The 22,810-nt window shown below is 42.7% G+C and overlaps 1 protein-coding gene across 2 annotated transcripts; it reads left to right on the top strand.

The window, feature by feature from the left end:
* Positions 1-405: 405 nt before the first annotated feature.
* On the top strand, positions 406-21,020 carry lcorl (ligand dependent nuclear receptor corepressor-like). Of its 2 annotated transcripts, XM_079499786.1 has the most exons (8): positions 406-702; positions 2,497-2,562; positions 3,512-3,600; positions 4,490-4,616; positions 6,560-6,787; positions 7,244-7,319; positions 13,352-18,612; positions 19,052-21,020. In XM_079499786.1, exons 1-8 carry the CDS (start codon positions 603-605, stop codon positions 19,057-19,059), a joined length of 5,955 nt encoding a protein of 1,984 aa, XP_079355912.1. In that variant the 5' UTR covers positions 406-602; the 3' UTR covers positions 19,060-21,020. The 2 variants fall into 2 exon arrangements, with proteins under 2 accessions (XP_079355912.1, XP_079355913.1); XM_079499787.1 differs by lacking the exons at positions 13,352-18,612; positions 19,052-21,020 and adding an exon at positions 8,668-12,711.
* The last annotated feature ends 1,790 nt before the right edge of the window (positions 21,021-22,810 follow it).

Here is a 22,810-nt window from a genome sequence, read left to right as displayed (position 1 = left end):
AATGATGGAGTTGGTAACCAAATGGACTCTTATAGATCTTTAACTCCAAACCAGCAACGGTCCATTTGGTTTCATTTTACGCTCTCAAGAGTTAAATAATTGTTAAACATCTGCATTACTTAATGGACAACAAGTCTACACTATTAGAGAATGTAGAAATTGAACAATTGTTATTTTGATCATATTATATTTTGATGTTTGCCACATGGAATTGTGGACAAAATCAACAAAACATTCTATAGAGCTATGGGCCAGAGCTAGGTCGGTGAGACTGGTGGTATGTGGTTTGCCAAATAAATAATGGGCCTTGATATGAAAAGGGTTGAAAGCCACTGGTCTACACCTCCTTTTATATACTCTATGGTCTACACAGGTCCGTCTAATACAGTACTCACTCCACTCTCACACAATATCTGGCAACACTGAGTAGGGCCGCTAGGGCGGGCTCTAGACCGGATCTGAACGCTGGGCTTTCCAGGTGCGGGTGAAGCAAGCCGAGGAGACGATGGCTGTGGTTGGAAGCTGATCCTAGCGACTGACTGTTGCTGGTGACGTCCAGAGAGAGAGAGAGCAGGGCAGGGGGAAGGAGGACGGCGGGCAGAATGGCGGCTGCACAGTGCCGTAGCGGCAAATGCACGGCAGAACGGAAGGGTTTCAGGCGCGAACTCGACTCTTGGCGGCATACGTTGATCCACTGCGTGGGTAAGAGCCGAGTGGAAGTGGGAAAAGTTGACATTATTGGGGAGACACCGCAGGCTCGGGAGTGTTTTGGTCAATTAGCAAGCGTGACAGCTGCTGCTGCTGCGGCTAGCTAAAGTGAGCTAACCAATTTAGCAAGCTAGTAGCCTGGCACTAATAGGTGGCCAGCTACACTGGCAGGCTAACGTTTTGCTATTTGCCGAGCTAGCCATCTCTGTGTTGGCCCATTTCTTTGTCCCCCTTGAGCTACTCTCAGTCGGCTTGCGTAAAAACAAAACAAAAAAAAACATCCTGTGATCGGATGGAAAAGAGTGTGACAATGTTTTGTTTGAGTGCATCAAATGTAAATAAACAGTATGTTGTGTAACTAACTAACGTTTGGTTTGGCTGGTAAACGTAATTTATTACTAAGGTACGGTGTCAGGCGGTGAGTGACAGTATGCTACGGCTGCGCTAGCAAGCTAGATATTATTATAACGATATTTTGGGGGAGGGGAGTGTAATGTTGGATAGTACCGTTTAATGAGACAATAAACAGATCCAAGCAGGCAGCGGCCTCCGGTAACGGTTGGACACGTGACTATTTGATCCTTTGAACAAGGCTTTGTTGTCAACGTTACTGTTTTCTAGCTAAACTAGATTTAATTAAGTGTTGAGGAACATGTAGTCTTGGTGTTATGCGCAGAGCTTATTCGGCAGTGGTCTTAACAGCTGATTAGGACTATATAGGATCAGGTGTAAACCCTCCTTCATCCTTGGACTATTATTGGTCTATTTATTGGAAACGGAGGGAGAGAGATTTTTGGTTTCTCGTGGAATGACATCTCCATCTCACAAATACTTGACTAGAAACAAAAAAACGGCAAAATTGGTATTGTAATGTGCTTGTGTCAAAGTAATGGCTTGCAAAATATAAAGTTACATTTGTAGAAATATCACGTGACAAATGTGTAAAAAATAAATGGGCACAGAAGAAGGTTTACATGTTGATTGTATCAGCAAATTGTAAGGCGACATTTGGGTCTGTAAATCTTTAAGACAATGCATGCATATTGTCTTGAACTTTAACTTGACATTGACTTGTAATACAGATACAGTAACCGTGTAAACCAAGAGACTTTATTTCGCATTTGCACGACTATAGGGGGCCTTGGGACACAGCTCCCAGGGCCATCATTTAAAAAGATAAAAGCACATAAGAGACAAGAAAGAACATAAATCATACAAATAAATAACACTATGTGCTCCTAATATGAATAAAATAAGTAGGCTATTTCTTGTACAACCAAGGCAGTTCAGTGCATGATTCAGTTCAGCTCTAGTTTTAGTTTTCAAATATTGCACCACAGTTTTAGACAATATTGCACAGTATAAACAGTCCATCGAATTTGTCTTTTCATGTACGATTGAGGTGTGTGTAGTGTGTAATGTTGATAACCCAATAATATCGTGTATGATGAACACAAAAACATACCTTCTAATAGTTATACAAGAGAAAGAAAAAAATATTTAAACATTTTCATTACATCTCTTCTTCCCTGAAGAAGACCTAGGTCGAAACGTTGGATTCTTGTCAATAAATATACAGCATCGTGGCTACGAGTGCAGCCTTTTTTTTATTTTTCCTTGTTTATTGCCTTAGCCCAGCACCTCACCAACACTGGTGTGCGCCCTTTCCTGTTTTGCATTACATCTCTTCTGACATAAATGTGAAGAATGTAAGCTTCCTTTTTGTTATTTGTTTTTTGTCAAAACAAATAACGTTAGGTAATTGAGTGTGTTCATTGTTTCTTGCAGGATTTGAAAGCATTCTTGAGGGAATCTATGGCCCATTGCTGCTAAGAGACCTCAATATATTTGACGGTGAGTTTTGTTTATTTTTACGTGGGTATTCTAACAGAAATTGTCGTGCATGCGTAGACTACTGTTATAATTAGGATCTGCTATGGCTCTTTACTCGAAAACTACGTCTCTGTCCATTGTGCTGATCAGACATCTGAGGTTCGCATCTGATTTCTGAAATTCCATCGCATCGTGATTGAAATATTAACGTTTCTCAAGAAGGATAGCTAGCATGAGCTAATGATAACCTTAGCATTTAATTACAATGGAGGTCTGCGATCCTCCTCCGATCGGGGAAAATGGAAGTACTTGAGTAGTAATCTCCCCACTTCCGGCCCCTGAGCAAGTTATTTACCACTTGTGGCCACACGGCCGCAGTCTTAAAGGACCACTTCACCACTTTTCAACCTATCTTCATATAATAGGTCCTCACTAATAATCATGATAAAATGGCGCAATTTTTTTCTACTCGGTCTGTGTCTCATAGGAGGGCTGTGGGCAGTTCAGAAACCGTCTTCCAGTGACATCATCGATGGGGAATACAAGCTAATAGAAACTGCAGGCTTTCTAGTCCTGAAAAGTTGCAATGCGAAAATGGAAGCCATCGTTCTCACGATAATGAAAATCTAAACATTTTTGTAAAAAAATCTTGTTTAAAAAGAAATCTGCCTAATGTTGATGTCACTGGAAGACGGTTTCTAAACTGCCCACAGCCCTCCTATGAGACACAGACTGAGTAGAAAAAAATCGTGCCATTTTATCATGATTATTAGTGAGGACCTATTATATGAAGATGATATTGAAAAGTGGTGAAGTGGTCCTTTAAGTGTTAATGTATGCAACTATGCATGAAACGTATTGTAGACTGGTGCATTGCCCATCAAGGTCTTGTCTGATTAGTTGTCTGCTGTATTGAAATAACAATGGTATGTTGTGATTGTAATGGTATGTTTGTGTTTGCGTCTTTCAGACTGTGAACCTGAAGAAGTGGATGACTGGACAATTGAAGCCAGCTGCTCTTACTGTTCGTTCTGTAACCTGCCGCTGGATAAACTCACTGTAAGATTTGGATTCAGGCTAAGCATAGAAACTGCCACTGCTTAATGCCAGTCAGGCAAAGATCAAGTTCAGCTTTTACGATTCAAAATGTTGGAATCATTTACTCCAGTGGTTTCCACTTTCCAAACAGTGAGTCATGAGATGATATCAGGTGTGCCCTGGGATTTTGTGACAACCAAACATTATTTAAATATATACAATTATACAAAAAGTTATGAATTATTTACTACTAGCCCTTACCCGTTGTGAGATATCCCCCCGTTTTCGCATTTTTAATTCACTAATAAATGCATTATTAATTTATAATTTGTTAAATTGGAAAAGGGGCTTCGTTATGACCTCCATATTATTATGGTCAATGTCTGTGTGAAAAGTGGGAGCGATTGGTGCAGGTGGTGAGGAGATACGGCGGTGTTTCTGACAGACAGACATTGACTGAATTATAGTATGATGATGATGATATCAGTAGCCTACTTTGTGCTCACCAATTTTCACCATAATTCTATATCCTAAGAATATATTATAAACCACTGGGGTCCTGTTTTTGACCATGTCATCATTAGATTAATAATAATAATAAGATAAAATAAAAATGATATATATATATATATACACACACACACACACATTATTATCCAGCCCCCTGAAGGGTTGTGAGCTTGTAGATCGGCTGTTTTCGCTATCAATAATTCAGGTGTGCCTTGAGAGATTTAGATACTCCCATTGGTGTGCTGTGGGCAGTGGGCTACAACATGTTGAAAACCACTGGATAACAGATATTAAGCTCAACATTAATCTAGAATCTCTGAGTTTGATCAATGCCTCCGGATGGGGAAATAACAGCATTCCTATTTTTCAGTAATGTAATCTCATTCTCTGTCTCTCATAGGATCAGTGTCCTGCAGCCGCCTCCCCCCTGTCCTCCCCCTCAGAATACTCTCCCTCTCAGGCCCCAAATAATTCTGAAGGCAACCTAACGGCCCACACATTTCTCCAAGCTGTGTTTCACAAGAAAGGTGAGTTTATATCTCCTGACCTTGTCTGGTGCTGAAATCACTGCCATGTCTCTGTGCTGAAATACTCATCTGTTAAAAGGGATTCTACACATTCTTGAGCTTATATTTGATCCCTGAAAATCGGCATGTACTTTTTATACTTCGGGGTTGACCTCTGTCAAGATCAGGTACGGCTGGGCACAGAAGTGTTACAATAGAATAGATACTTTTCATAGACATGTCATAACCAAGTGGCTAACATCCGGCTTGTCAATTGAGGCCATATAGGAAGTCCACAGTTCATTTTAAAGGGCTGTATTCTTTTTTTTCCCCTGCCAGTGCTGGTGTCGGAAGCAATAACACTATTCAAGCGGATGGCTTTTTGGACGAACTTACACTTGATTTTATTAACACTTAACACCTTAAAGGACAACTTTAGTTTTTTTCAACCAAGGTTCATGTTTTAGGTTGTTATTAGAGAAGATGAGGGTTATTTTTTTTCATTTGCTACTTTCTTTCGTTATAGGGATTTTAGCTGTTTTTGACAGGGGGGGCTGGGGCATTCGAGCATGGGGCTAAATATGTATTTTTTTACAAAAATGTTATGATATTTGGCGCTTGATTAGAGCTTAATTTGACTTAGTTATTAAAATAAACGTTGATCGCTTAGCATCCCGGACATCTGACAACACAACACAGTGAAGAAAGCTAGCGGATGTTGTATGTTGAACCGGAAGTGATCTCGCCAGATTCGCTCTATTTGGTAAAAATCTGCATAATGGTGAAGTTACCGCCACCATCAGGACTGGGTATAATATTATAGGATTACCGTGTTAAAATGAGATCGGATGTCACAGATTGTTCTATTGGCATTAAAATGACGAATTAAACATATGAATAGTGCAGGTAGAAGGCACAATCCACTGTTAATTAGGGTGGCCATAAGGGGGTTAAAAGTATTTATTTGATTTACATCAGACCACCAGGTCCAAAAAAAGTACTCCATGAAGTGTAGATTTGTGTTTTATGTGTATATTCAGCGGGCAGCATTATTAGATTAATAAACCTACGTTGTGACGTTCTCTCCACTCGTCTCGACGCAGCCGCAGGTCATTCAAAGTTATTTCCATCAGACGAGTTCCAACAAAGTAATCCATGACTGTATACAGATAGGGAATCTTGTAGTTATAAGCACAACGTCGTTAAAATATTTATAAAGATATAAAAGACAAAGTTTATTCTGCCGTAAAAAAATCTTTCATGTGTTTTTCTAATAGTGTCCCATATGTTTGATTTGTCTTATTTAATGTCACATACATACTTGCCACATCAATATACAACCCACAATGTATACTGTGTCAAAAGTGCCAGCATCGTAAATCTCAAGTTAAAGTGGCCGCATCGTATATAGGTCACGGTCGCATCCCTTGAGGTTTTCAATACCCAGATACATTTTGTTTTGTTTTATAGGCTATTTATTTGTGGAATATTATCCAAGAATTCACTAGGAGGTAGTTGAAAATGTCAGGATATGTCACTCTTATTTCCCCAACTACATCCAGCCAAGTCAATTATACAACAACAACGGTAAAACACACCGTCAAAATCATTGAAAAGGCTCATTTTGTAATTTTAATCCATTACACATTCAAAGTGCTTTGTAATCCAGTCCTCTGAAGGTATAGCTGCTGTCCATTCTTGTTTATCAGAGTCTGGACTCGCCCTTCAGGGAATGTTTTCATTTGTTTTGTTAGACAATGCAGGTTAAAAGTTCTAGGGATTTATCCTATGATGACTAATAGAACAGCTTATATTTATTTAATAATGTATTTATTCATCATTCTATTTTTATTGTATTGTCTTTATTTGGGTTACTGTCATTTGGGCTAAAGAACTGATGATGAAAACGGCTGGATGCTCTACTCTGTTTTATGTTATCCGTATCTCTCCCTTTCTTTTGCCAGATGTGCCCTTGAACTGCGATACCAACATCCCTCTGGTTGCTCAGGAACTGATGAAGAAGATGATCCATCAGTTTGCCCTGGAGTATGCCTCCAAGAGCCACCTCCACACCACTATGAATGGCCCCTCTACCGACGACACCTCATCTCTGTCGGACGATGCTGACCCAGACGCACCTCTGGACCTCACAGTGACCCGTAAACAGGAAACCACCAGGGAACCTCTGCCAGGTACTCGTCTCATTTATTTGGAATGAACGAAAGACTCTTTCAAAGATAATGTGATATCTATCAAGTACATTTGTGTCAGTTACTTCAAAGTTCTAAGGCTGTGAAGCCTGTGACTTATCGTGGTAATTCCAAAGACTGTCATGGATCTGCCGACACACGGACCTTGAGAATGGAACCGTAAAAGGGAGTTGCCACCTCACAGGACTTTGAGGAGAGTTCCTCCCTCACTAGAAGATAAGGATAGTTGGAGGACCAAAGCATATACTTTGTCGATTGATAAACATTTGAAGTTAAACACTTGGGCTTAGAAGCTCTGTTATTGCTGTATGGAAGTATATTCATACTGCGCACATATAAACCAAGCCAACACATTTAATGCCATCGTCAAACATCAGGCCATTACTTGATGACTTGCTGTCCACAGCCAGGTTTTATACCCTTCTCTCTCTCTTCCAGATGGTGTGCTTGACCTCTCCAAGAGGAACTCTGCCTGCTCAGTGGCATCATTGTCATCCAATCATAAAGCCTCAGGGTGAGTGCTGTAACATTTATTTGAAGTGCTTTCCTGTATGACTCATATTAAAATTAAGGGGGGTAACGATGAACTCTAGTATGAAATCTGGTTTAACCCATTTAGGACTGAGGCCGATTCTAAAAACGGCTTCTAAATCCTGAAAAACGTCATATTTATTTAAAAATGACAAAACATTTATGTTGCTATATACTGTACACACACGTTTAAAGGAGAATTCCATGCTAGAAGGCTTTCTTACCTTTATTTGTAGTTGTTACGTCCCCACCAAAGAGGTCCAGGTGTTATTATGTGCATTATTGGCTATTTCCCTTAATATAAGCCCTCCAATGGGGGTTGGGTTTTTGTGCTAATTCGCTTATTTCCATCGAAAAAAAAGTGTGCCGCTTGGGATACTATTTATATTATGAAGAGAGGATATATAAAAGAATTCAATGCAATTCAATTCATTGAGGATTTATGGTAGGGGAAATAGCCAATAATGCGCTTTTGCACAAAATAACACCTGGACCTTTGGTGGGGACGTAACAACTACAAATAAAGGTAAGAAAGCCTTCTAGGATGGAATTCTCCTTTAATATCGAATGGGTAAAACATGCCACTGAGCGTGTCAAGCTCCCAGTTCTGACTGGGTATGATCATATTTCCCCCACCGTAGTTTTGTTTTGAGACGATAGACGTTCGATAGTTATTTATATTGTTTTGTTTCGCAAAGAAGTTCGCTGATAAATGCTTGTCTGTCTTGATTCATATGAACACACTAGGTTGTCAGTGGTGTGCTTTGTTCTGTAGTGAGGAAGACATTATTATGTTAGGCCTTGTTTGTGCTTTGGTGTTGGAAATCTATGGGGTTGACTCTTTTATCTCTTGTTGAGCGGTAACGTCACAACAGTGTCACAGTAATTTGCCAGCAGCTAAGGATTGAACAATGAGCAGAACACTGGACTACGTCACAGCGATTTTACCTCCTTTGTAGTGACCTCCAGTAATGAGTCTGATTACTCAAGCCTCAAGCTCACTGAAGAATATCACAAAACTACAGGGGTTGTGTGCCAGTGCCAGAGTAACCACAGCCATTCACAGACTGTCCCACATGGACGTGAAGAGGCTTTGCCACACACAGAATGTGTGTGTGAGACACGCAGCAGCGTGCATATGTAAGAGACAAGAAACCCTGAAACAAACACATACAGACATGAGACATAAGAGATGCAGTGATGTTACCAACACAAGGAATAAAGGAGTGGACCCCTCGCTCTGCCCCCCCACTCTCTCCCCTATGCCAAAAACCAAACCCCCCCTCCATCTCCTCCATCCTGACCCTGCTGTTTGGTCCTCCCATCCCTAGGAGGCAGCGCAGGCAGAGGGAGGAGTACGTTGAGAGGAGCTGGGAGCTGTCCGAGGGGCTGCTGTCCAAGGCCCTGAAGGATGTACGCTCAGGGAGGCTTGTGGAGCAGCGAGCCGCCCTGCTCTATGGGATACCGCTCCACACACTGAGACAGGGCCTGGAAGGCAGCCTGGGGCTCCTGCGCTGCCTCACGCCGGGAAGTGGCGATGGCAGGGACGAGGTCACTTCGTACAATGTGATGTCGTCGATGCTGGGCGGAGAGGCGCGTCTGGTCCTGCAGAAGGTGGCGGCTTGGGCGGAGCGGGCCGAAATTGGGGGAGCAGTGGAAGAGAACGGAGACATTCGCTCCCTCTCGTCCTCCCTGTCCTTACATCAGCAGAGCAGTCTACAGAAGACCCTCTCCCTCACTTTCCCCCACCTCAGGGATGCCCTTCAGCCTCCGTCCAGCCCCAATCCCAGCCTGGAGACGGCCACGCCTCTCCGTATCCCTCAGGTCCGCTCTGTTTCTGACCACAACAGGCCAAGCCTTGTTGAGCCTTACAACGAAGCCCTGCACCACCACCTCTCACTAACGGAGGGCACTCCCAATTCAGTCGCATCCACTGCTGCTGCTAGACCCTCGGCTCTCTTCAAACTTAAACCTCTTTTCTTGCCAGACCTCTCCATTGGAGGGGCTAACCAATCACCTCACCGCCTTGGCCCACGGGGCTCCTCACTTGATGATTCCGAAGAGGGGGCTGATCGCCGTGATAAGGCCAAGGAGCCAAGGAAGAAACGTGGCCGCTACCGTCAGTATGACCATGATCTACTGGAGGAGGCCATAACCATGGTGATGGGAGGCCGCATGAGCGTGTCCAAGGCCCAGGGGGTTTATGGCATTCCCCACAGCACACTGGAGTACAAAGTCAAAGAGCGCACGGGAACACTCAAGAATCCACCCAAGAAGAAATCTGCCAACTCCTGTCCGTCCAACTCCAATTCCTCTGGTTCTGGTAACATAACTGGTTCCACTAACTCAGGGACTATCGCCCCCGCTGCTGCCGCGAAGAGGTTCTAGGCCTAGACATGCCAAGGGCTCTAGAACTCTGCACCACATGGGACTCTTCACTCTTACAGGATAGATGTTTTCTGGAGACACTTGTTTAAACACAACTCATGCCTTTTTATATAAAAACAATTACTATTCAGGTCTTTAAACTGTGTGTCTGTTGTAATGTGATGGTCACACATCCAGCTGTGTTTCTCCGTCCTGGTCCTGTGCTCCAGCTTGTACATAATTAAATTGCAGTTATTTGACATTTTCAGTCAAACCAAACTTAAACCTAAACTAACAAGTGAGAGGACTCGAGCCACGGTAATATTTCTTCAGACACTGAGTGACATTGATTATCTTGTGATGATTTTTTACTAATCTTTTTGCTGGTAAGATTGAAAGCATCTGGAACTGTGACTACATATTGTCCTACTTTGGCTAGTGAGAAACACAGCTGCAGAACCCTCAGTGTGACTGTCAGATTCTCTGGCTATTAGGTTATTCAGGTGTGATTCAACTCTTAAGCTCCAAGTTATTGGGGCGCCGATGATTGTCATTTGCAGCTTTCTCTCTGGGTAGCTCACCCAGGCTAATGAAGTGACTTATAGAGCCATTTTAACACATTATCAACTCACTGCTATTATAAGAAACAGATAGCTGCTCTGGTGGCTACACCCTCGTCTGGAGATGAAACTTTGTAAGAGATTAACATAACCACTTAAATCCTCTATACTTCATTGACCAGGATCCCCCCCCAGGGCTCTATACTTGATCCCCTCCTATTATCCATTTACACCAAATCCTGCTGAAAATAGCCTATATCTATAAACTCAAAACACGGCGCATTGTGAGCTTGTAGATGTAGATCTGCTATTTCTGCTGAATGTTCGCCCCCAGAATATGGACAATAGGTTTAATGTGTTAAACTTTAAAGCCATTTTGTGTCTGCACATTTTTCCCTCCATTTGTGAAAGCTAGTCTGAAGATTTGTATTGGGTCGTTGGAATGCATATGTGTGAAGCATGTTTGAAAAATGTGCTCTGATAAGCTTGGGAATGATCCATTTTTGTGAATGTGTATTGTTTGTAAAAGATGTTTTATTGCAGATGGATTATTTACAAATTCTGTAGCTGTATTATTACGGTCAACCTCATACATGACTGCTGCTTAAAACTACAAAATTTCATAGGCACAGAGACGTATAGTTAAAATACAAATGCCTTTTTTATCAACACAATTGTGATTCTCTGGTCACATGCAGTGAAAAGAGTAAACGGATTACCCGTGAATAGGGTAAATTAATGACGCTCATTGTGACTACAATTTACCGTTTGTGGAAAGCTAGTGGCATAAATGAAAAGACTCAACCTATCACGCTTAGGTTAGATTTTCTGTGTCTGGGAAATCCTAAACGTTATCTCTTAAATCATTTCCAAATCTCAAATGGCTGCGTTCCATTAGTTCTGCTATACAACCAAAGCAGAAGTTCAGGGTTACCCGATAGCTACTCACACAAAGCTGCTTTCTCTTACCTTGCTGGGATGTCAGACTGCCTGTCTCTCTCTAACCTCATTGCCACATATACCTCTGGGCTTAACTTATTGCCTGCCCGTAGCCCAATGTCCGGTTTCATATCAAGGCCTTCATATTGTCTTTTATGCTGAATATGCTGGGGCACGAGCTCTTCTTCAAGGAACATTTATGAGCTCTGTCTCTCTCAAGGAATAACGCATACGTGTAAAATCACCAGTGTCATAACACCTTAAACTTGCCTGCTCTATGAGAGCAGAACACCAACCATACTAGGTTCCGATGTTTTGACTGACTTTGATTAAATAACTAAACTTAAAAAAAAGAAAAAAGGGTATATTATGAACTCTACCCCATGTTCTTAGCTTTGTATTTATCCTCGTTATTTGACTGTTTTGTGTTTGTTCTTTGTAATTTAAAGGCTAGCAGTTTTTTGTCGTTCATGATCTGGTTCAGGTTCAGTGGCATTTCAACCCTGTATCCCTAGCAACTAAACCAATACTGAATGTCTGCTCATAACTACACCAGTGCCTGTCTCTGGGGCTACTGCAAAGTGCAGCACGTTGTCTCTACTCTGGGAATTATCTGCTATTTATATCAATAGGCCATTTTATTGATTAGCCTAAGTAACTTAGTCGAAAAATACTTTTATTGGTACACAACTATGGTTTTATTGCAGTTTATTCTTGTAACACTCCTCAATACCGTTAACAGCCTTGTTTTTGAATTGGGCCTACTACTTTTATTATGGAACTCTGACAAATCTAAGAAATTACATAACAGAAATCGGTTATTTATGCATAAAGTAATTATTGCACTATGATTTATTTTAAGCAGTTTTTTTTTTATTGTGAAATGTTTTGTGTTGCCGCATACTTATTTATTGATTGTGCTTCAGAACTGTGATTTTTAATAGTTTGATTGTGGTAGTTGTTCATTTGTAATACAGCACTTTGATGCAATGTGAAATGTGTATTGCTGCAATTGCATGAAGGCTTTTAAATGTTAGCCTGTATAAATAATTTATTTTGTCCAGAACTTAATCCCCTTAAACATTGTGGTTAATTAGTGCTTATGTTAAGATTAAATTCTTGATATGACATTTTGTTTTATTTTAGGCCGCTACTGCCAATCTAAAAAGAGTTACACTACAGAGTAATTGTGTAACGTGTCTCAAAATATCCAACTCTGTTATCCCATTGACTTTTCTAATAGAAATGTAAATCCCTGAAAATACCAAACTCAACATAAGTTTGTGGATGTTATTATCATGAGCGACTTGACTTAGTGACAGTGTATTGCTTGCAAGAAATTACCTAATTTGGCAATTAGCAATGTTTTTTGTTTTATTGTTGATTTGTTGGTGGTGTTGAAAGTTACCTTGGTTTTGAGCGTTGCTACAATCGTTCCCCTCTGCCTTTAGCAGAATGTTATCTTTTGCCTTCAGCAACTCATTAATAACTAATAAAAAGGTTCTGTAATATCGCATGTTCCTGTGGTTATTTAACACAAGTTGTTAATTTGGGGCCTTAAATATGGATAGTCTTAAGATAATGTAAGTATATTCTGTATAGTTCTTCTGTAACTTTGTATGCATTTGTTGCACTCACTGACTAATGAATTATTTATTGTTGTGGAATAAGTGCAGAATAAAGCCTGAGCTACATTTAGTGTGTTGTGTGTCGGAAATAGACAATCTACAAGCTCATAACATGTCCCAGTGCTTTGTGTTGTGAGCTTGTAGATCTATGTTCCTGCCCTCAACTAAGTACAAATGAGGTGCCGCTCAAGTGAATGCTGTCGGAGAAAGTTATCCCATTAAAACCGGGAAAGCATCTGTGTAGCGCTGACTATTAAAAAATAAATATACAAGCTCACAGCACGGCATGAAGTGATGCACTGCAAGCTTGTACATCTGCTATTTTTGATTAAAAAAAATAGAAAAATGTTGAATAATTTTGAATTACAGTTGAATGCAGTTGTATAATCACCCTCAGGTCTTAATGGCTTATTGGCTTAAGTGGATCTTTCTGTATGTGCACCATTTCTGCCCATAGCAATAGGGTTTAGCTAATATGCATAAACTATCTTTTACACCCATTTTTGTGTTTCTGCCTCTAGCTTCCCGTTGGCTGTTACAGAAGAGTCGAGGGATCCCGCTAAGCAGGAGGTTCTGCGCCAACGTAGCTCTGCTCTGGAAGCCGTTTTCTGCTCACTCTGTCCAGCTCATCGTTCACTGCTCTACCAAATCCTAAAACTGGCGCACCAGGAAAGACTGCTGCCTTTACCCCAAAAGAGGCCCGCCAGTCAGAATGAGTCTTACTGCTGCCACCATGGGGTAGTACTAAAGGACAACGCCACCCCACTCCCATTTGGTTACGGTGATTGTAAACCCTGTGGCACCAGCCCTCACTACCCGCTTTCAGACTGTGACCACACTGGTCCCAAAAGCAACACTTTGCCCCCAGCAGACACTAAATCCACTTGTAGCGCCCATCCCTGCCGTTTCACTGACTGTAAAAACCAAGCCGCTCATGGTTCGGGCTGTTGCTGTGTGCAGAGCTGCAGTGTGGCAGCCTACCCCGTGATATGCCTGAAGAGCCTCCATTGTATCGCCTGCCAAAGCCTGGCCGTCGGTCGTATGAACAAGGTGGTCTGTTCATTTGCCTCCTCTCCTCCTCCTCTATCCACGTCTCCCTCGCTCTGCTCCACCTCCTCCAGGTTATGCGCCTCGTCGTCTGTGTGCCCCGCCTCGTCGCTCTGCTGTAACCACCCGTGTCACCGCTATTCCAACCATGCCTGCACCCAAGCAGTGGAGGGAGGGCCTGAAGACGGGGACCCGCCTTGTCCCGTGCTAAAGAGAGAGCAGAGTCCCTCCCCTCCCCCGCTTTCCCCCATCCCCTCGGACATCAACAAGGAAATGGAGGAAAAGCCTCCTTCCTTGCAACACCACAGAGATGAGGAGGGGGGGGACATGTCCCTCCATCTTGAGGTCGAAGATGTTCCGGTGCATATAAGCGGACAGGACACAGATTTGGCCACTGCAGACGAGTATGTGACTCCAAAAAGAGATTGGGCGGAGCAGAGCTCAAGTGGGAGATTACTGCAGGATGTTGTGGAGCGTTTCAATGAGAAACTAGAGACAATCAAACCTCTGGAGAAGGACCCACCTCTGAGTTCCTCAACTGTCCACAAAATTGGAAAGCAGTGCCCTCTGACGCCCCCGGCCAATCGGAGCATTCAATCTCCTGCTGACGAGCATTTGAGTGACATCATCACCACGGTCCTTCACAAAGGCAGCGATAGTGACTATGACCTCAGTGAGCTGCTCCATCGCCATGACAGCAGTGAAGCCAAGTCTCCTAACACTCGCTCTCGCCGGCGACAGGAGGCGCTGGCTGCCATGACGACACCTCTTGATCCCGCCATAAACCGACGACACACGTTGCAAATCAAGCGGGAGCTTGCTATGCTTGACCAGTCTTATTGTAAGAGGAAGCTGTTGCTACCAAAGAAGGTGCGATTGAAAGATGGCAATAATGTTACTTCAACAACATTCAGCTCGGATATAAGCCCTCCCGAGGAAAAACCTGAACGAGAGACTGGGATCCAAGAAGCAAAGGAAAAGGGGATTGTCAACATCAGAGCAGTTTTAGGCACAGAGTGTGACATGCTGGGAGTCACGGGGGGCAAAGAATTAGTTTGTGTGACGGAAATGAAAGAGGGAAAAGGTTGTGCACAACACAAGCTGGTGAAATTGCTAAAGGAGTCGGAGAGAGAGGAAGAGGAGCCGAGTGAAATAAAGGAAAAAATAGAGACTGTGATTGTTACAGAGGAAATTGAGATGAACACCATTAAATTAGAGGTGACAGAAAAGGAGATAGCCACTGAGAGAAAAGCTATTTTTTCTCTCTGTACCCCAGTACCCACCATCGAGCTGCAGAACAAAGCTGACATCCTTGTTTGGAAAAAAGAAACCCCAGGCTGTAGCAGTGCTTGTGACAAAGATGGTAGTAACCAAGAGCATGCATCATCGGGTCAGTGTGATAGTGACAATATACCAGCCAGAAGTACATGTCAGCACAGGCTGGTCGGCAAGACGAGGAAAGCCATGAGTCAACCTGGCAGCTCGAGACAAGCGGGGAGATCCAGGAGAAACATAGTCCCTCCTCAACGGTTCTCTTCATATGTAACAGAGCCCAGGAAGATGTACTTTGTAGCTTGTTTTTCTGAGAGTATCTTCAACCAGAGACCAACAAAGGACAGCAGTTTGAATGCTGTAAACTCAGACACCTGCTCTATAAACCCAAGTGTCATGGACCACTTACCTGAATCGAGAGATGCGGCCGTGCTGTCTTCACCCCAGCCCACAGGGGAGCTTGCCTTTGAATCAACACCTGATAAACAGTTTAGATCATCTGAGCCTGAGGAACAACGGCATGTCAGTCCAGAAACGGTGGTCGCCACCGAGAAGAGTCTTTCTAAACCTAGTGCACACTATAAGAGAGATGGTGGCACCAGATTACAGTCATTACCAGTGCTACAGCAGAAGTCTGAGGCTTACAGAACACGGCAAAAACACTCAAAGCTACGTAGTTGCAGCTCTAATAGCACAAACACTTGTGTTCGGACTCATGTCACAGACTACACGAGCCCAATTAAGCTCATGTATGTATCTCGAGTAATGGATGAGAAAGGTTTAAAATATAGCCTGAAGTCAGCTGCATCGGGCTCTAGTGGACGGCTAGAGGAAGCATTTGACCCATGTGAAGAATCTTCATGGGCTGGCTCACCAGAAAAGGCCAAGTGTCCAGTTAATAAGTTTGCCAAATCGCCAACAAAATCCTCACCACTAAATTCTGCCTCGTCCTCTCCAAAATCTGTGTCTACTCCATCCAAATCTGTCACCACACCTCCAAAATCTGTTACCACACCACCCAAATCCATCCGCACATCACCCAAATCTGTCGGCACATCACCCAAATCTGTCGGCACGCCACCCAAATCTGCTTATTCACCAGCCCGTTCACTGTCTTTGTCTCCTAAAGTAGGTGCCCGCAGATCAGGGGACTGTACGCCGCCCAAGCGTACAGAAAACCACAGACCAGACGTCCCACTAGCTGTCCATGAAACGACTCCACCAAAGAGGCGCCCGGGTCGGCCCAAGAAGCTGGGACCACAGCTGGAGAAGAAGGTGAAGAGGCCCATCGGTCGACCACGTAAACAAAAGGGTCCCGATCAAGTGAAAGGGGGGTCGAATTCAGAAACATTGAAAAGCAGTTCAGGGTCCGATATGGAGGAGAAAACAAACAAGAATCTTAAAATAACTGTATTTTATGGGCGATCAAGAAGGAACAAAAGGCTGGTGTCTGAGAGTGATGGCCAGCTCCACACCGAGCTCCATGAGGATCAACAGTGTCTGGACAGAAGTGATGACTCAGTCAATTTACTGCATGTCTCTGAGGCCAAGCCTGCCTTACAGGAGTTGAACTTGGTCAGACCTGTGAAAGACAAGGAGTGTGCTCCTCATTCCAGCAGCAACATCAAATGTCAGAGGCGTCAGGATGCTGTACCCATGAGGAAGCCAGGGAGACCAGCAAAAGTGAAGATTTCTGGAATCTCGGTAACGTTTACACCTGTATCGCCACGGCAACGCAAGATTCAGATTAACCGGGATGCCAGGCAATCTCCAGAAACATTAAGTCATAAGAAAGTACAACTACCAGATGTCCCGTCTGCCAAAGAGCCCCAGACAATCAACCTACAAACTAAGACAGAGGCAAGAGATCAAAGTAAAGATAAACAGTCAGATCGACCTGTAGCAGTACGTCACTCTGTGAGGGTGAGGAAACCCTCAATCTACCTGTTGCACTCTGTGGCCACTTCCACCCCAAAGTGCTACAGCCGTAGCACAGCTCTCTTGCGGCGCTCTAAACAGCTTCTTCTGAACAAGGCCAGCAACCAAAGGAGACGAGAGGAGGCTCAAGGGGATGAAGGAACCTCAGGGGGGAAAAACCAGATTAAGATGGGGAGAAAACGCACATGTCAGGATGTGCACCGGATGGCTAAAGTGTCTGTAGATTCCATCTTTCCTCCTGGAGACACTCTAAGGTGGTGGGCAGCATCAGCTGATGAAAATACCTTGAACCAGGAACTTGCGAGAAGGATACGACTGGTCTCGGACACCTGGGTCTCAGACACCATCGAAAATCAGGAAGAAGCAGCCTTTAAAACCAGATTGGGCATAAAAAGCAACAGCTCTATTGTTAAGACATCAAGACATTCATCTGTGGTCCGAATGCTGTTCGACTGTCCCCCTAGCAAACCACGGTCCTGTAGTATGCAGCAGCTTTGCTCCTGGTTTATGCAAACAACAGAAACCCAGTCTCTGTCCATCACAAAGAATACAAGCTCCAGAAATCCTTATGAACTCATGCACTACCCCCGTTCGACCAGCAAAGGAAGTCCCTGTCATAGTCCCCAAGCAGAACGACTCCGCAAACACATCAAAAAGTTTGCCAAAACTGTGCCAAAGAGTCCCTCTGAGCAGCAGCGGGCTCAACAAAGGATGTTGGACAGATACAAGTCCATGTCATCATCCAGCCTCAAACGGCAGTTGTTCACTTCTACATTTGAGTCGGGAAGACTTAATCAAGGAGCCCCTTGGTGGAGAGGCCGAAAACTTGCGAAGTACCCAGCCACTCTGCTACGGGCACGGGCAAGATTCTTGACTGCACAAGAAAGAAAGAAGTGGCCAAAGAGGCAGAGGAACAATCGAAGGGAATTAAAATGGAGATCAAGTGGTTTAAATTATCATGTGTTCACACAAATGCGACCCAGAGATAAAGCATTCTCCAGATCAGCCAACGATTTGGTTGACTGCGTAGAGAGTGATTATACCACTAGCTCGGGTGACCAAACTGATCCCATGAGTGTACCCAAAGAGCAAAGACTCAGCTCTAAGGCGTGGAGCCCTGAGACACTAAAAGAATGCAGAGTGTTTCTGAAGAAGATCAACTCCCCAGGCCCGGACAACGAGTCGGCTGCTGAGGAAGAGTGGGACTCTTGCACAGTGACACTGGATGATGGGTCATCTTCTGCCCACCATGTTGCAGGGAAGAAGAGGGAGCTGGTGGGGGACAATAATGCTGTGAAAAGGGGAAACCGGAAGAAAAGAAAAAAGAGGACTGCCTCTAAAGAGTCTGAAAGTTGTTCATCAAAGGCAAGCCAGGAGCAGGATGAAGTTGCGGCAGAGAGACAGAACGGCAAATGGAAAAGTCCTGGGGTTGTGTTTGAGCCACCACAACCACCACCTGCCAAGATGTTGAGACAATCGCGAGTGAGGGGCCTAACCGGACCTAGATGGTGCGACTTTGTTTTTGGTAAATATTGATTTTTCTTTTGTAGACCCATCCTTTACAAATGATTTATTTCTCTAATGTCTAAAGGCCCTGACACACTGAAAAAGTCGCTTGCTTTGCTGCTTCATTGTTTTTACTTTTCCTTTGCAAACATTTAGCTGGCGATGGAAAAAGCTATATGAGGACAACAACGTATAAAAGTAGCCTACTAGTTAAAGAGTGCTTTGCAGGTGGTCAGAGTGCAGGCAGAACAATCCAAGTGTGCATGTGAATGTCCCTCGTTTTATTAGGGTTGCGATATCATTAATAATCATTAATCATTAATAATTATGGTGCCGCCGAATGCATAGACGATTTGACTTGCGAACAAGTGTCCTAATTAACGATTTCAGTGTGACAGGGCCTTTAAACTTGAAATAACAAGCAACTTAATGTATCTGCCTCTTTCTCTTATTGACAGGAAGCTAAATGAAGCAGGAAGCCTGCTCCTTCTTGAAAAAGAGACTGATGGTTAAACCAGGTGCCTTTGGATGTTGAGCTGACCACACAGACTGGCAACCCCATTCTGGTCCATTCAGCAGTTATGTAGCAGAAGTCTAATTTAACAAAAGCTTGAGGTTGCACTATTTTTACTGAGCTGTGTTTTCTTTTTTTCTTTTTCCTTTTTTTCTTTAAGTATGTACAGAATATTTTTTAATGTTAACGTCCATTTTTCTCTGTTTGAAAAGGTGTATTGTTGATCAAATCATCAAACAGAAGTTTAATGGCATAAGCGCTTACAGTGAGCCCTGTCAAATTGGCTGTGTTGAATGAAGGACAAAGCTTGATTTGAATCTGCATTAGTACAGTTCCATCTCCCTCAAACATACCTCATTATTAGGACCAGTGTACAGCGAAGCAGTGCATTGACCGCCTCACTGTACATGATCCCGCTTATTACATGGCTAGAAATAATTTGGCACAACATATTGATTTCAAATATTTTATTGGCGTACAATTTTCCACTTCCTTAGCAATGTCAGCAGAGGCAGAGCAGTAGTCTGTTATTGAGAACGGCAGTCTTTTGAGGGGAAAAAAAGACCACAGAATGCTGAATTGACCAGTCGGAGTGGAGCTTTCAACAAAACTGTGTAATAACACATTTTAATATGCCTTTTTTTTTTGTTACATGTTGCATTGCAGACATGTTCACGTTAATATATTCTCAAGCATTTTCTAGTTCACCATTTATATTTTTGACACCAATATTAATTAATGATGTTCCGTTGTAAACCGATGGACTAAAATGGACCCTTTCCCTAATACATGGCAATAGTCACACATAAGAATGAAAGTGTCAATGAGCAGCATATTGTAAGACTAATAGCACAGCCATACATGGTGTAAATACTTACACGTCATATAACCCAAGTACTGAGAGCTATGTGATGACAGTGAGGAGTGTGGCATGATGGCAGTTGTAGAATGTAGGTTTCCATTTCTATGTTGGTTTGTGGGATCTGTCGTTTTTAACAGGAGCACCTTTATCATTGTCTCCTTCCTTTTGTTTTTACCCAAAGCATTAATTATTTACTTATATGTTGACATCAGACTTACCTGTTGCACTACTCAAACTGAGATTAATCCTTTAGTTCCCACTACACCCAACCTCCCCCCCATACTTTGCACATCCAGAGTCCTACTACCACCCCTACTGTAAAAAACAAAATGATTGTCTCTTAGGTGCAATACAAATCCAGATTATCTATCACTATGTAGTAATAATGTAATTGCTAACAGACGAATGGATGTCATTGAGCTGTAACTGTCACAAGTACTGCTGGACTAGGATGTCATATTTCAGTTTATCAAGCCATGTGCTGGGATCGTTCAAAGAGCTGGTTGCAGTAACATTATTTTTTTTCATAACTGCTTCTTTCCCCAGAAAGTAATGTTTAACAGGCACTTATAATGGCACAAGTCACAATTCATAAATATTTCGATATTATTTACTGTTGAAAATGTGTGGAATATGTCTTGTTTAGGTTTTCCTTTTTGCTGACTAAAGTGCAGTAAGAGAACCCTACCTCCATTGGCCTTTTCCTCGAACACTAATCTTGGGTCAGACTTGTTTTCCTGCTTTTGATGAAAGGTAGTGTAAATTGATCCAAGATATTCGTCTTTAGGTCAAAGCTTCAACTTTCAGTGTATTTTGTGCCTGACTGTTCGGTTTGTAAAAAGTAATTTTGACCGTCATTTCAACATGGGAGGACACCTAAGTCTTGTGATAAAAAACCACCAACTTTAAACCTGCAGTTAACACTCCTGGTGCTAAACTTCTGTTGTATTCCCCCCTCCCCCTCCCCCCCAAGTGTTTTTATACTGTTCCTTGCAGATGTAACTAAGAGTTGTCTGTGTCATTAGAACAATTAAACATTCTTTTGAAATAATGGTTTTTAAGTTTTATATAATTGACTGTTGGGTAACTTGGATAGCAAGCAAATGGATCAATTATTTTCTCTGAGAAGCTGAAGTGAAAGTGCATTTAAAAATAAGTAGAGGCGCGTTTGAAGTCGCTCGGTCCTTTACATGCACATGACTAGTCTACTACGTGGACCCTCCACACTCCCAGTAACGAATTTTAATATAGGATAACATGTCACTAGTGTTTTATATTATATTGAATAATATAATTATATCCGTCTTGTGATCTCTATTAAATGGACTTCAGAAACCTGAATGTAGAGAACAGCTTTGCAGTGAAATAGGCAGTGATAGAAGTAATTGTGAAATATCCCTTAACAACCGCTAGATGGCGGAGTGGTAGCGCTGATGCAGTTCTGTCCCTGGAGTTGGAATGTTATTTAACTATGGGATATGGTCATCGGGTGAAAACGCAAACATACAGAAGAACAAAACAGCACAGAGTAGGATGAACATACACAGACAAAATTACAAAGATAATTCAAAGTGGACAAGCAACATACAATGTCGGGCGATTGTGTAATTGTGTGGCTCCTCTACAACCACCCACAACGTTTCCGTATCCGCTTTAGACCGGATGTGGAAAGTAAACTGCAAAGCGAATTGTTCCCACTTCCCAGTCATCTAGGGAAGTAAGGGAACTTGAAACTAACTACAACAATTTACACACACACACACACACACACACACACACACCTCTGCTGCAAACAAACAGACAGTAGTCTGGGTTGTTAGGAAGTGAAAACTGCAAGTCTGCAAGTGTGTGACAGTTTGTTTTGTTTAATTATTCTGAATCTGCAGCCAGGTGAGTTGCATGGCTACCTATGCTAAGCATTAATTAACGTGGGGTACACGCTATGGGGACACGTGGCGTGTCACTTTTTAAAAAAAGAGACATTTACAACTGAAGACCTATATTGGACTAACTAAAGCCAAGGGCATTTGAACACTGATGCTTGCCAGTCGGGTGCAGTACTTAGTTTAGACAGTTTTTGGTTTAGACTAGTCATTGGTTAGACCAGTCATTAGTCCTACAACTACAACCTATCTCAAACCCTAACCCTAACCTCCCACGGGGCAGCACACCTAAACCTAACCTTAACCCATGTCTAACCAATGACTATAGCCTAACTAAGTATGCACCCCTGCCAGTCAAATGTGGGACAGTCTCAATTTGTGGGACGCCTGAAAAGTCTTGGAAATGAGGGACTGTCCCACGCAAAGGGGGACAGTCTGGTCACCTACTTGGCTACTGTATGTATGCTGGGTCCTATACATTTATAGAATAAATATATACAGACACAATGTTTTGTTTGGGGTGTCACAGCAACAAATCATTGTATGAAACTTACCAATGATGGGTTAATTCAATTAGTGATATTGAACCAAGTGTTAAAACCTGAATTGTACATCTATAGATTTCTATCTCTCAATTTATTTCAAGAATCAAGGCATACTAGTCCAGGCATGTCCAATGTCCCCAAAGCTTTCTTCCTAAAATGTAGGCTATTATTTATCCATGACCGATCATATAACCATTATGAGCCCCTGCCCTTTTGTCTCAATGTGCCCTTTGCAAAATCCTGCCCAATATCCTTTTTTTCCCTTTAGTCCACATAAGGGCATGTGGAAGGGAGGGTGGCCTACTGGCCTGGGGGCCAATAAGGGCCTTTCAAGACAAACATTTGACAATAATTCCACTATATCATAATTATTATTTATAATTATAATTGTAATGTGCTGGCTGCCATCAATC

Source organism: Electrona antarctica, assembly GCF_951216825.1.
Source record: "Electrona antarctica genome assembly, chromosome: 4".
Lineage (NCBI taxonomy): Eukaryota > Metazoa > Chordata > Actinopteri > Myctophiformes > Myctophidae > Electrona > Electrona antarctica.
The sequence above is the reverse complement of the archived record's forward strand: the minus strand, read 5'-3'. Positions and strand labels throughout refer to the sequence as shown.